The 14984-nt window shown below is 41.6% G+C and overlaps 1 protein-coding gene across 1 annotated transcript; it reads left to right on the top strand.

The window, feature by feature from the left end:
• Window positions 1–1192: 1192 nt before the first annotated feature.
• fzd4 (frizzled class receptor 4) lies at window positions 1193–12084 on the top strand. Its single transcript, XM_085370074.1, has 6 exons — window positions 1193–1861; window positions 6259–6396; window positions 6530–6916; window positions 7318–7463; window positions 8100–8347; window positions 8506–12084. The coding sequence occupies exons 1-6, from the start codon at window positions 1598–1600 to the stop codon at window positions 8922–8924; spliced, it is 1602 nt and encodes a 533-aa protein (XP_085226200.1). The 5' UTR covers window positions 1193–1597; the 3' UTR covers window positions 8925–12084.
• Window positions 12085–14984: the final 2900 nt, after the last annotated feature.

Here is a 14984-nt window from a genome sequence, read left to right as displayed (position 1 = left end):
TCCTGTGTGTTCCAGTTTTTGTTGATAATGTTTACTTTGTGTGCGTAGATAGTAGAGCTTAAACAGACACATATTTGGGGTCAGGGCGAACTTTTTTATTTGTGTCCATGAAAGGGTGTGTATTCAGTTGTTTCAATAGGTTAACTCCTGAACCTTGATAAATAATGCTTGGACGTGGTACATATTTAAATGACAGAACTACAGCAGTCCTTGCACATAGATGGAATTTAACTAGAGAATCATAACTTTGCAGAAAAGCCCGAGTACTGCATATCTGCTAGTCTGCAATTGCATCTGAATTTTCTGAGTTGGATTACATCTGAGATATTCTTTAAGCTGTCATAACTCTGCATGTTACTTTGAAGAACACACACATCAAGCATCTTTTCTCCCAAAATATTTGCAAGCATATCCAAGCCCTTTCTCACCCAAGGCCACTTAACAACACAGAAAATCCAAAGCAACACTCTTCACCGCTAGTATCATGCTGTAAAAAAAAAAGAAAAAGAAACCTTATCCCTGGGTGCCACTTGCAAACAAAACCTGTCCAGTATGTGCATTCACTGCAATGCAAAACAGATTTCCAATGCTTCAGCATCACTTAAGGCCCTATTTTCAATTACAATGTCATGAGCACTTAGAGCTGACAAGCCTTTAGAGAAGGGGAGTGGAACCTGTGGTGACGTGCCAGATGCCTTAAAAGACAATTAAGGACTTTAAATATAAACACACACACACACACACACACACACACACTAAATCTACTTTTCAGATGCATATTTTCTAAAAATACAGCCAATAAAATTATATGTAGACCACATCAGCCGGTCAAAATACACGTTCTGGATATTGTCAGAATTAGCTGGGGAATGCTTCTCATTTTCTTTTTAGGGGGAACGGAGAGGAAACACAGTGAGAAGAATGAGAAAAGAAAAGAAAAGCATGAAAAAGGAAATGAGTCGGGAGAAGGCAAAATGCTGAAGGAAAGGAAAGAGCGAGAGGGGGTAGAGAGTATAAAGGGGAGAGGGGAGTGGATGAAGCTCGCTCTTCTATTTTTCTCTTGGATCCCGCCCACCTGGCCAGGGGTTGGTCAGGGAAACCCAACTCCTGTGCTTGGATTGGTCGGCTTTTCTCTGGACGAGGAAAATAGTCTCCCTTCACAGACACAATAAAGTTTAATGCTGGACGCTTGGAAGCAGTAGGCATAAAATCAGTCCCGCTGTATGTTTTGTCGGTCCGCTGCGCTTTCCCACACGGAGTTACTGACGGGAGACGTCATAAGAAGGACTTGAGGATTTATCAAGATGCAGTTTTGTTTGTTTGTTTCTCAAACTGCAAGTGCGCACGTTATTTTAATTGAAAACACGCGCTTTTGATATCGCAATGATCCACTGCTGCGTTCAGGATATTTGAATCTATTGAATGGCTCAGAGTGGGATTGTGTAGCTCCCAGAGCGCACGGACGAACACGCACTCCGCTCCAGCTGGACTACAAACGCCGCTCTAGGTTCCAGGGCGACTTAACCCGACTGTGTTTGACGAGATAATAACTGTGGCAACATTTACAGAGGGGCAGCCGCTCAATATCAGGGTGACCATGCCCGGGATGATGGTGTCGCTCACGGGGTCAGCAGTGCTTCTCTTATCCGGATTGGTCGCTCCGCTCTGCTTGGTCAGGGCTTTTGGCGATGAGGTGGAGGAGATGACCTGCGACCCGATCCGGATCAGCATGTGCCAGGGTCTCGGTTACAACGTCACCAAGATGCCCAACCTGGTCGGCAACGTTCTGCAGTCGGACGCAGAGCTGCAACTGACCACGTTCACGCCGCTCATTCAGTACGGCTGCTCAAGTCAACTCAAGGTAGTGGACCCATGCAAATCGTAGCGACTGATGTCAAGCCACCACAACAAAGTAGAATAACCAGCATGCAAATATAATAATAATGATGATGATAATAATACACCATTAACGTGCACAAATTTAGGAACAAGCCTGGTCTAAAAAAAGCATGGCTCAGTCTGGAATCTCCGCTATATTTATTTGCGTGCGTCAAAGAGAGAAAGCAGTGTGTTTGTCTCAAAGCGCATGACAGAGCTGCAGCACCGCGAACTGATCAGACTGATGGCCCCGGTGATAATGAGGGCCATAACATGGGTTGATTCCCACGAAGTCAAGAGGATCGGGCGGGAGTTGGGGGCTTCGTGCCTTCCTTCCTTTCCTGTTGTGCCAGGCTGTCATGCTAAATTCATTGAAAATGCCCCCTCTGTCTGTTGACATTCTGAGTTCATGCCCCTCACAGCAACAGCTGAGTCTTTAGTGCTATATACTGCACTGTCTTGTTAACAATGATGCCCTCAGTGTCATAAAACAAATGCTGCTTGTTTGACTCCTGCACCATGTAAGGAAAAAAGAAAAAGATTGGACCAATTATGTGTCATTTCATTTTCAATTATTGGAGCAGCTGGTGGCACATCAGAGATTTCTTTTAGAGATGGCAAGTTTCAGTGTGGACAAGTGGTGTTTACATTTTTCTATAATTTGCTTTTATTCCTTTTATTTAGAGACGCCCAGTTTCAAAGGCATGCAAGCATGTCCAGATCGTCTAGACATCCCCGTACACTGACATGAAACCAAGCCCACACCTTTCCAAGTGCTTTTTTCCTCCCTCGGTCCTTATTTTAAGTCCACTGCCCTGTCTGGAGTGGCATGTGATTTTATTACAGCGTTAGAGTGACTTATTGCTGTGTGCAGCTGTTGGGAAATAGGGGTAAAAAAATATTTTGGCATGTTAAATTAATACACTGCTTAAGAAGCATACAGTGTGTACTAGACAACCACACAGAACAAGAAGCAACTGCAGTATGAAGCCAAACTGTCCTCCTCCAGTTGTAAATTGTCCAGTGAGTTTAGCTGACAACCCAGTTTCTCTCTCACACACACACACAGATGCTAAAGAGGGAGAAAGGAGAAAGAGGAACCGTATCATTTAACATTTGCTCTAATGGGAGGCTTCCTGAGTAGTAACCGGAGTAGCTTTTCGCAGTGAAGTGACAGGACTCAGGTTACCAAGAGTCAGGGAAAACACCCAGAATATGTGAGGTTACTGTCACCGCTTGAGTATGCAGAGCCCACCGTGAGAATTATTTGAAGTATAACATGTGTTGTATGTCTCATGAACTTCTTTGAATGCTTTAGTCAAACCAAGACAATATTACAACATCTGGGTTGACTGCATTTTATCAAGTCACAATTATTCAGGATGGCAGGTCTTCAATAAAATTCAAGAACAGACATTCTCTGTTTTTGGTGAGAAACACTATAACAGGGATGTCAAACTCATTTTACATTGTTGGCCACATAAAGGCCACTTTGGGCCAGACCAGTGAAACTACATGACAACCCAGATGCTGAGCAGGGAACAGTGTAATAAGCTGAGAGTTTAAAGGACGTTTTCTTAGACTCGGATTAGTGATTTTGATATTGCCGTGGTAACGAGTCGCTGATTCATTATCAGAAGACAAGTCAACATTGTCTGCTTGTAGATATGTAGCAGAACAGTAGCTCAGTCATTCAATGTATATTAAATTTGTTTATATCTCAAACATGCTTCAGTGCACAGAGGCAACAATTTTAACTTTTCCCCGCCAGTAAATTCTCACAGACACTAAGAGTTGTATAACATTTCCCTGATATTTATTTCCCAACCTTGACACCCTTGTTGGATTCATGTTTCATTTGGGCTCCGTTCAAGGGCCAATTTCAAGCTGCGATTTGTTTATAACTGGATCAAGGCTGCAGTTCTGTAACATGTAGTTCCTGCTGTGGCCCAATACATATTTTGATATTTTTCAAATGGAAAAACAGCATCAAACCTTTTACTCCAGCACTTTTTTTTTTAACCACTCCAAGTGCCTAGAGCTTGTTTCCGTTATCTCATGGTAGCTGAGTGAAATGCACTTTCTGCTTCTGTGTGTTTTCATATCATGAGCCTGGTACAATTTTACACTCTGGCTTCAAACAGATTTCACTATAAATGCATGAAATCACTTAAAATTGCTACCCTCTGTAACCCCAGAGTACTTCTTCCCTCACTGCTGCCAGAATGTCTGTCAAAATGTGTCAAACACAGTCAAATGGGACTCCAGACTGTTCACTATCTTTATAACACTGACTTAGATATCTATTTCAAAACTATTGCCATCGGACAGAATAAAACTCAGGCTTAGATCAGGGGGATCATGCAGCATTACATGGCACATGCCCTCGCTGCTGTAATCATCACAGATTGTTTTTGATGGTACGGATTTGTATGCGTAACCTTGGAGCAGGTTAGTGTTGACTCTCTCTGTCTTGACTCAAGATGTGGCATTCCTTATTAGAGGTGAAAATAGAGAGCTACTAATAGAAGAGGTGATGCAATGTAATGAAAGTCGGAGCAGAAAAAGCAGCAGGATAGCGAGACGTATATGCAAGTAGCTGGAGGAGCCACATGTGGGAGTACTGTACAGTTAGCAGCTGTAATCCAGTTGTAATATACAGAAAGCCTGCAGGGCCACAGCACTGTTTTCACTCCTCTAAAATACACCACACAAATGACACAATTTACCTTGTGCTTCACAGTTTGATTGAAGTGGATCAAAGTCTTAAAAATTATGACATAAGATTGGATAACTGTTGCGCTCCTACTGCAATTTCAGTGTTTAATTGAAACTGGCTTAAGTATACTGTTGCTTTCACTTTCTCTAGATCATAGGTGTCAAACTCTGGCCTGCGGGCCAAATTTGGCGAAGCCATACAAATGACTATTAGAGCTGGCCTACTAGTATTATACAGCTAATATATATATTGTTTAGTATTAAGCTTTGCTTGTTCCATATTCAGTTTTTCAGCAAAACGTGTTTGAGTCCATAAGAAAAGCTTCATTCTTATATCTGGAGGAATAAATATATTTCAATAAATATTAACCTTAGCCCGCGACTTTGTTTCGGTTTTGAATTTTGGCCCACTGTGTATTTGAGTTTGACACCCCTGCTCTAGATGAATTGGAATTGGAGCCTGCTAGTGGGGTTTGGGGCCAATACTAGTGCCAGTTTTTAATGGGCAAAAACTTCTGATATTCATATATACATATTCATATATATTCCTTATACTTCACAGAGGATGAAAAAGCCCTCTAGAGTTCACTGCTTTGAGAATTCTATGGGAGGAGTGCTGCTGGCATCATTAGCGTCCACTTGTCCCCTTTTGAGCCGTGGTTCTCGAACTGTCGGGCGGACCCCAAAGAGGCCCACTTGAGCTGGACTATAAAAGGGCCAAGTTGAATGATAATGATTATTGTGGTTGAAAATAAACAAGCATTTACAGATGATATCATGCTGGCTCTTATTTCACTACAGTTCAACTTGTATTCATTTTATAAATTATTAACTGTTGTTGGGTGTGGAGCATTAGCTTTTGTCCTGCTTCTGAAGAGGCCTTGGAGGGAAGGGTCACTCCAACTCAGAGTTGTTCCGAGGGATCCCCTTTATATTATGATGAAACACTTCTATCTTGATAGTATTGGCCTTTTCAAGTGAAGAAAGGGTATCTGAATAATTTGATTAGAGTGAAAATGATTTGAATAATATACTGGGGGTTTACAGTCACTTGGTGCCAACCCAGGTGAACATCTGTGGAGATTCTGGACAGATGTTTTAGACAGCATTCCCCATTAGCATCATTAAAAATAACCAATGAGTGAAAATCCTTTAGAAGAGTAGTTTCCATGCCTCCACTTGAAGAATCAGTGCCAAGGCTTATTGAAGCACTTCTGACAGCCATGTAATGGACCAACACCTTAAGTAAGAAGCTTTATGTTGGTTGTCCTTCATTTTTCTGCCCATACCTTATGTTTGAGTTATGCTGAACAGGAAAATGATGAGTGGCCATTGTTCCTGAACTTCCGGCAATGTGTTTGACAAATTAGACACAACTTGACCATGCACCTACTTGGCTGTGGTTCCCTAACACAACTGCAGACATCGATGAGAGTATTGTGAACAATCTCCCCAAAGAGAAGTGCATATGTGCCAGTATATTAGTATTAGACTAATATATTGTCCGTGTGACATTGCTTTTTCTATCAAAAGTTGCTTTGCAGTCACTCCCTGCTCCATGATTTTAAATCTCATCACAGAAAACATAGTTTGCCAAACTTGATTACATTCACAAAGGATCACATGTTAAACATGTATTTCTTTATCTCCACTTTCCAACAGTTCTTCTTGTGCTCAGTTTATGTGCCAATGTGCACAGACAAGGTTCCCATCCCTATTGGTCCATGTGGCAGCATGTGTCTGTCGGTCAAGAAAAAATGCCTCCCCGTGCTCCACGAGTTTGGCTTCATATGGCCTGAGGTGAGTCGTATCACCATCAAAGACATCATGCATGTCTTAAAAAAATAGAAGTTCAGGATATAGTTTAGCAATGTGGAAAACCAAGAAACGTTTAAATCCATTACTGACATTACCCATTATGTTTTCTGCCCAGGAGCTCAATTGCAGCCTCTTCCCACCTCAAAACGACCACAACCACATGTGTATGGAGGGTCCAGGGGATGAAGACCCTCCATACCAGCCCGTCCGCCATCCTCCCCACCAAGAGGAGTGTCACGCCCTGGGATCTGCACCTGACCAATATACTTGGCTTAAACAGACTGAAAGCTGTACGCTGCAGTGCGGCTACGATAGCGGGCTCTACAGGCGAGGGGCCAAAGTGTTCACGGATGCGTGGATGGCAGTGTGGGCTGTGCTGTGCTTCCTCTCAACCACTCTGACAGTCCTGACCTTTCTCTTGGATTCTCAGCGTTTCTCCTACCCAGAAAGGCCCATCATCTTTCTCTCCATGTGCTGTAACCTGTACAGCGTAGCCTACCTGGTAAGCAGGAGGTTTAGTAATAATTTTGATCTATTTAATTTCACTTGTTGTGAGCAAATCAATAAAGCTATTTCATCAAAAATAATCAGATGAGCACCTTATGGACCAGTTTTTGGATATTGATTATTTTTTATATTTTATAAAAATGTTGTAGAGTACCAGGGCCAGCAGTTGAACATAATCCAACAAGAGTACAGTTTGTTTTTGAGTTTTCAAAATGTTACATCAGTGATTAAATACTAAAAGCCCTTTTTGATTCATCACTGCGTTGAGATAATTCAGTAATCTCCAGCTCTGCCTCTTTGCATTTAGAAAGAAAGACGATTCGTTCTCTTTTTACTTTATTCTGGGATTAATTCAGCCTCACCTCTTTTCCCTTTCTGTTCTATGTCATTTAACAGGTACGACTGACTCTTGGGAGGGAACGTGTTTCCTGCGATCTGGATGCTGCAGCAGTGCCAATTCTGGTACAAGAAGGATTAAAGAGCACCGGCTGTTCCATAGTCTTCCTCCTCCTTTATTTCTTTGGCATGGCGTCCTCTCTCTGGTTAGTGCAAATAAACACTGAGTTTTTATAAATCCTTCATCTCTTTTCCCCAGTTTAATCATTGTCATCAGCAGCTGGGAATGCCTTTTGCTAGAACAATTGGAATATGAGACTTGCATCCTGTTTTCCTTAAAGTCTTACTGCCCTGTCTCATAACCCATGTACCATTTGGGTTCATTTCCGACACATGCAAAGGTAAAAGTGACACTTCTTAAATCTGTCCTGCACTGGAAACACTGCTGTTACAGCTGTTTTTCTTCCTTTTTGCTTGGGCCCTGCTTTCCTGTTTGCCTACACTCTTCCTTATTTGGAAAAGCAACAGACCAATGACTTCACTCTCTCCTAAAATATGATCATAACCCTGTATTATGCAACTCATGGCTAGCCGGTGTCAGGATAACTTAATTATAATTGAGGACTGGCCATGTCCACCTGATTGGTTATGAAAAAGTTACATAAATGAAAAATTATGTGTCGTTCCAACAGTAATCAGGAGCCTATGGTTTTTTCTAAGTATCTTAGTTTCTAGAAACAGATGATTTCTATTCACTATAAAAAGAAAAAGATAATCTGATAAGTGTACCCATGAGGAAAATGTGTTGCTTATATCGCTCCTTTGTCTGCTCTCTCTTCCAGGTGGGTAATCCTGACCCTCACCTGGTTCTTGGCTGCAGGACTAAAGTGGGGCCATGAGGCTATAGAAATGCACAGCTCCTATTTCCACATAGCTGCATGGGCCATTCCAGCAGTTAAAACCATTGTCATCCTCATCATGAGACTGGTGGATGCAGATGACCTGACTGGGCTCTGCTATGTTGGCAACCAGCAGCAGGAAGCACTCACAGGCTTTGTGGTTGCACCACTGGCCACGTACCTGCTTATAGGTAATTAAAGCATAATATTGGTATTCATTCATCTGCTTATGTTGGGTTTCCTTATTTTCTACTTTGTTCTTCTTCCTCAGCGTTTCTTTAACATACTCAGTTTCTCATTACAATTTTCAATCTGGTGGTCCTCACATGTCCTCCTCCCTCCTCCTCAGGCACTCTGTTCATCTGTGCTGGCCTTGTGGCTCTTTTCAAGATTCGCTCCAATCTGCAGAAGGACGGTGCCAAAACAGACAAGCTGGAGCGTTTAATGGTGAAGATTGGAGTGTTTTCTGTTCTTTACACCGTTCCAGCATCCACCGTTATTGGCTGTTATCTTTACCAACTCTCTAACTGGGGGGAGTTCAGGGCCAGCACCCAGGACTCATATGTGGCATCAGAGATGCTTCGAATCTTCATGTCACTGCTTGTGGGCATCACGTCGGGCATGTGGATCTGGTCAGCAAAAACCCTCCACACCTGGCAGCGCTGCTCTGCGCGCCTGCTCAGGGACAGCAGAGCGAGCCGAGGTGGCAAGAGGGCACCGGGCGAGAGCTGGATCAAACCAGGGAAAGGCAATGAGACGGTGGTCTGAGGAGAAAGAAGGAGAGAATGGACAGGAATGGAGTTCTGCTTGTTTCTCTCTCATGTACAGAAACTCACTCTGACGAATGAAGGAGGTCAGATAATCAATAGATGAGACGGAGATTGCAAATGTGGCACAGGAACGTTGCAGGAATATCACCAAAACAGCCTCTGGATGTAATTGCATCATCAAAGTAAAGACAGTCCTTGACCATGTGCCTCTATGAAGGAGACAAGATGAGAGTCATACATTAGTAGCAACAATAGCCTCTCTACCTTGATAGACTTCCTTTGCTCAGAGAGCTGGAGAAAGCAAAACAAATTAAGGAAAAAGAGAGATGGAAAAGGCAGAACTAAAGCATCATCAAGCAGACCGGACACCAATAAGCTGTACAGCACCACGTCTACCTCTCTGTCTCTCTTTTCTCCAGAGCCTCAGCAGAAGAGACTGAACCTGCTGAATACAAATAACCCTAACGCCATTGTGTCCTTTTAGGGTCTCCTTCAAGTTTTAAATTTTACACTGGAGCAGGTATCATATAGGTGTGGGCTGAAGTTTCCAAGAAGCACCCGATACCTTTAAAACCCCCTCCACATTGAGCGTATCAGACAAAGTGTACTGAGAATCTGATACACTGCCTTATTTGGTTATATTTTTCTGCTTTTTTGGGGAACTATACTTTTTTCAGTTCAAGAGAACAGTTAATTTTATTCTCAGAATTTTTTGGGAAACCAGCTCTAAGCTGTTTTATGCACTATAGAGATATAATATGTGAAGGGTTGGGAAAGCATTGGTAAGACTGAAAGTGAATCATTATACAACACATTTATATGCACAGCCTCATTGATGGGGAGAGTTTGGTCAGATGTAGGTGCAAAGAAAAGAAAACATTTTGAGGTAGTCACCACACCGCAATGAATCCTGGTAATACCAGCTGTGACTTTTATTGCCCCATAAATTTGTAATTGCTAAGATGTCCTGGGAAATGAAGGAATTTGTGCTTTTCTACGAGGAGCTCGGCTAACTTCCAGTGATGTGTATAGTTTTCCTGGAAATTATTCTCTCTGTTCTTACCCAAATATTGTCTCTATGGCAGGGTAACGGTTAGAGAATTTGAGGTTATTAGACAATCACTTGCCATAATACACATTACGCAACAGCAAAGGGCCGTCACAGAGACATGCATGTGCTCACACAGATATCACTGTCAAAATGTTTGGCAATAAAAGTAAAGTGAAGACAAGCGGTCTGTATTAGGTGTGGACCCACAGAGGGTGAATTGTGGACTGTAGCTGTGGGTAAACTGTGTGGGCAGAGCAACCACGGCTATTCCACGGACCCCATGTGGGTGTGCCCACGCAGGGCCCACAGCAGTTTTACGCGCTGTGGCCCACAAAACACACAACCCCCCCCAAATGTGAGGTAAATGTAAGTAAGCCCATGTGGGGCCAATGGGACATTTGCCCCTTTGGGTCCCAAAAAAGGGAATTCTGTGGGTATCCCAGTGATGGCTGACCAGAAAATAACCCAGGTGTAGCCCATGATGGCTAGCTTATATTGGGCCCATAGCAGATTTGCCCTTTTGAATCCCCATGTGTTTTTTTTGTGGGCAAGCTATAGTTGGTGTACCTACAAAAAACCTGCACTGACCTCCTTGTGGGTTCTACGGGTCCGCAATGACCCCACATGGGCCCCAAAGGGGCATATTTGTGGGCTAAAACAGCACCAGTTGTCATAAGTATAGTTACGCCCAGTATATGCTGCATGAAGATACGTGTCATACCTGAGTCCTTAGATGGATTTTAATTCTTTTATTCCTCCTGTTTAATCACATTATCCCTGAATGGCACAGATATGTGGAGGTTAGAGCAATTCTTTTAGCCACTGATGAGAGTCCTTCCTGATTCTCGTTGTGCTGCTGCAGATTGAATGTAGGACCAGTAAATGCCTGACATGATATTTTGACATTACTCTTCATCTGAACATCTAAACTGTCCAAAACCTTTGTACATAAAAGTGTACTCGTGGTTCTCTGTCCACAAATCTTGTTCATCAGCTCACTTATGACTATATTTTGGTCAGTATCAGGAATCAAACATCTTCTTTTGTGTGCTTTTCTTTTCTGGTCTGTTGGTGTGTATATTTTCTTTCTCTATAAATGTCACATCATGTCTCTCTCTCCGTCTCTCTGCCTAGACTGTGTTTTTTATAAGGCTAATTTCCCAGACAATCAAACCCTCAAAGGAAGAGATTATTGCTCATTGTATTTCACATTTTCATGGATGACTAAAACAAGTTATTGTCTCTCAAGTTGGATTGGAGCTGTATTTACCAAATTCTGATATTTTCTCCTGTGTCCCGTATATTTGCATGACAATCTTCCCAGCAACATTCTTGCAGTTCTGCAAGCCTTTATATCTGTAGTATATGTGATATCTGTCACATTTTGCCTTCCATATTTGAGAAGAATAAGGAAATGTCTGTTTCAAACAGTTGAAATATATAAGACCTGGAGCTTTGTCTTCCTGTGTGTCCTCTGTAACTGTAGTGCCTCACACGTACCCCTGTTTTTGGCTTAATGTTTAGAATTGGACAGAAAATCATTGTGGGGATTCAATTGCCCCAAAATATGTTAAATATGAGCCATTTTTTAACATTAAGAGACAACTTTTAATGGTTGTGGTGAAACCTAGAACCCCCTCAAGAAAGTGTTTCTTAAACCAGCGCAGCCTGGCACATTTATTACATTTCCAAAGTCAAACAAACATTACATTCACTCAAAGTGAATTAAATTAACCTCTGACCACCTCCCCTCTGAGCTAATGTAGTTTCCCTGCGAATGTTTTGGCGGTCTACCCTATGACCACACTGAGCTTCAGGTAACATTTCCAAACAATCACAGAATGTGCCTTGAAACCCAGTGCGTATGTGTCAAGCTTAATAAAGATTGAGAACCACTGATTATACCGATTTGTTAAATGTTTGCCAGAAACCCCGATATGAATGACTGCCGAAGTCAGTTCACCAGCACTGATCGCAGCCTTTAAGGTCTGGACTGACCCCTGTGTTGAAAAGTCAGTATCGTCAATGTTTTATAATGAAATTGCTAATTTATCCTTGTAAAAAAAATGACAACAAATTTTAAAATGTGTTTGTTATTTAAAACAGTTTTGTATCAGAAGAATAAAAAAAATTGTTTTCTGACATGCTGACGGGGTATATGTGTGCCTCTGACTTTGATGAGTGTTGATTTCATTGTAGTGACATTTTTCGTTGCACATCGGGAAAAAAAATGAAAATTGCCCTCCAGTTTCTTTAAAGCTTAAAGGTAAACCTTTACCTGAACACAAAGATACTCAAATTACAGACAAATATTCCAAAAGAAGTAAAACGGTAAATATTTCCTATTTTCAAATCGTCATCACTCGAATAACCAAAGCAGAATTTTATATTTGAGGTGACTGAAAAATGCTTTCCCGTCTGTTGTGAATAAATTAACTTAAAAAAAGTAAGTGTTATGTACAGAAGAGTAGAGTTTGGTCATAGAGTGCAGTTAGTGAGCATACTATTGTAATGGTAAGACATTTAAAATGTAAGATTGTTATCATATAAAATTGTAGTTTTGTATAAACAAACAGACAGTCCATGACTCATAAAGGCCACTTAAAAGTAGTGTGAATGAGTGAACCCATGGATAACTGCTTTACTGTTTTGCTTTTGGCCCATGCAGTATAACATCCTTGCACGTCCTCTGGGATGTGTTTACTTACTGGGTTGAACAATGCTGCCACCTCTTGTCTAATGAGGCAAATTCAATTTTAATGGTCTTTCAGACACAAGTGCATTTACAATTTGCGCAATTATTTGCCGGCACGCAACCCTATTAGGTCTTTTATCGAGTTTGCGTTTCTTTTTAACATTCACTCTGGGTTAGGATAAGTAATGCTCTATATCCACTAAATTCCATTTGAATCCACTGTGTAAACATAGTGATTATGCTGTGTAAACACGACTTTACCATCAATCACATCTTATCAGCTATGAACTTTCAACCCCTCCAACACACGCACACGTTTACAGCACACACAGGAGTATTTGCAGAAGCACACACAGACTCTCACTTCAAAATTAGCTGTAATTTGGTTTTACAATTACACTTAATACAAGCAAGGCTGCAATTTACTGGTGCAGGGGTAAAATTACATCTGGAGAAACTGATTAATTCTGGGCATGTTAGACTGTCTGAATGAATGTGTGTATGTGCCCGAGAGCATCTGTGTGTGCGTCGGCAAGCGAGAGAGTCCAAATATCTAAGTCTGAAGCTCAGATTGCCTTCCTGTAATTTACTGTGAGTGAACTGAGTGTTTCTTTAAGAACACACTCGAAAGCCTGAGGTAAAGGGAAAGTGACAGCATCTCCTTCTCTATTGTTTCCAGATGTGGCTCCTCTAAAGCACACACATACACACACCGGTACATGCAGACAGAGAGAGTGAGAGTACACGCACATACATGTTCACACATTGACATGTGCATTCACAAACACAGACAAGCAAGAGGAGGAGTTAAATTCTCTCAAATTTATACCCTATATGGTGGTTTTTGTATAGTGAGTTCATGTGTGTTCTCACTCGAGGGTGCATTCGAGCACACAGCCTCCCAATTTTTTCTCTTTCTTTTTTTCCCCCAGTGAATGCCACAGGTCATTCAATCTCCACGCTTCTCCATCTACCCGTTGGTTTCCACATTTCTTTGGTTGTTTAGAGACACCGCAGCTTGTCATGAGCAAAATTCTGCAATGGGAGAAGCTCACCCTAAATGCTAATTTTCAAGCCTTAAAATAACAGAAATTCCACTTCTGACTGTGACATTTCCTCACAAGTGACAGCTCTAGAGCATATTTTCTGTATATCCACTCTCCTGGTGACATTTGGACGAAATAACCATACATACAGACCGAGTGCTACACACACTATGTTAGCGAACAGCATGTTAGAATTCTTTTCCACATGAAATGTGAAAGGGCCCTAATAAAATTCTTCAGCCATTATTCTTGGAGATGTATTTTCAGATTCGGGTTCCCTTGTGTGTAATTGTGTATGTACAGTATGTGTGTGTGTGTGTGTACCGGTATGTAAAGAGGGGTAAGAAATCACAGTAAAGTGAAGGGAGAAAAAGGCTAAAGTTAGAAGTCAGGGTCGGGAAAAACAAGTCAAATGCGAGAAGTGAAAGAAAAGCGACATCAAACTGACAAAATTAGAGAAGAGAGAGTAACGCAAAAGGAAGTGAGCGAGATAAAGAGAGGAAAGGAAATCTGTCATCGTCCAGCAGCAGAAGGTTGCAGCTGTTCACTCTCAGCAATGTTGAAATCATTTTCCCATTCTACCGAGCATCTATGTTGTATGAATAGTTTTGAGTAATGGCCACTCCTGGGGATTCTGGGTGACGTAGGTGTCCTGGCCTAAGAGCCAATTCGATGCAAGAAGAATTTGTAAATCCTGGTTCTCGGGCCAAACATGCTAACGAGTTGAGACTGAAATCCAAAAGCCTGGCCAGGAGGCAGATTGGCAAATTATTTGCCATCAAGCTGAAACAGAGAGCTCTTTTTTACGTGGCAATGAGTGTGAAAGATTGGAATTTATTTTTCTGGCTAACAAAACCATACTCTGTGTGTTAAGGTCAGACCAGAAATTGGAACATGTAGAGTGTATTTTTTATTGTAATGTCAATAATAATCTGGCAGTAGAGTATTGTAAGTATTCTTTTTTGCTGATGGAACTACATTCATCCTAAAGAGCGCTTAAATTCTTATTTAGACCCTCCATACATGTCACTGACTTTGCACGGAAAAATCTTTCTTTAGGCTTTCAGTGTTTACTGCCCTATGATAATATCAGTATAATAATACAAAGTGATAACATCTCATAACATTTAAGCTGTAAAACATCTGACACAGTACCAGATTTCATGAAATCTGCTCTTTACACATTTGATGATTTGTGATTGTATGAATTATGCTGCTTTCATGTCAAACCATCATTCACCACTAGATGTCACCGTGCCACTGTCA

This window comes from Diplotaxodon limnothrissa, linkage group LG14 (assembly GCF_057381915.1).
Source record: "Diplotaxodon limnothrissa isolate DT_005_m linkage group LG14, D_limnothrissa_male_GT1.1, whole genome shotgun sequence".
NCBI lineage: Eukaryota > Metazoa > Chordata > Actinopteri > Cichliformes > Cichlidae > Diplotaxodon > Diplotaxodon limnothrissa.
This window is presented reverse-complemented; position numbering and strand designations above follow the sequence as displayed.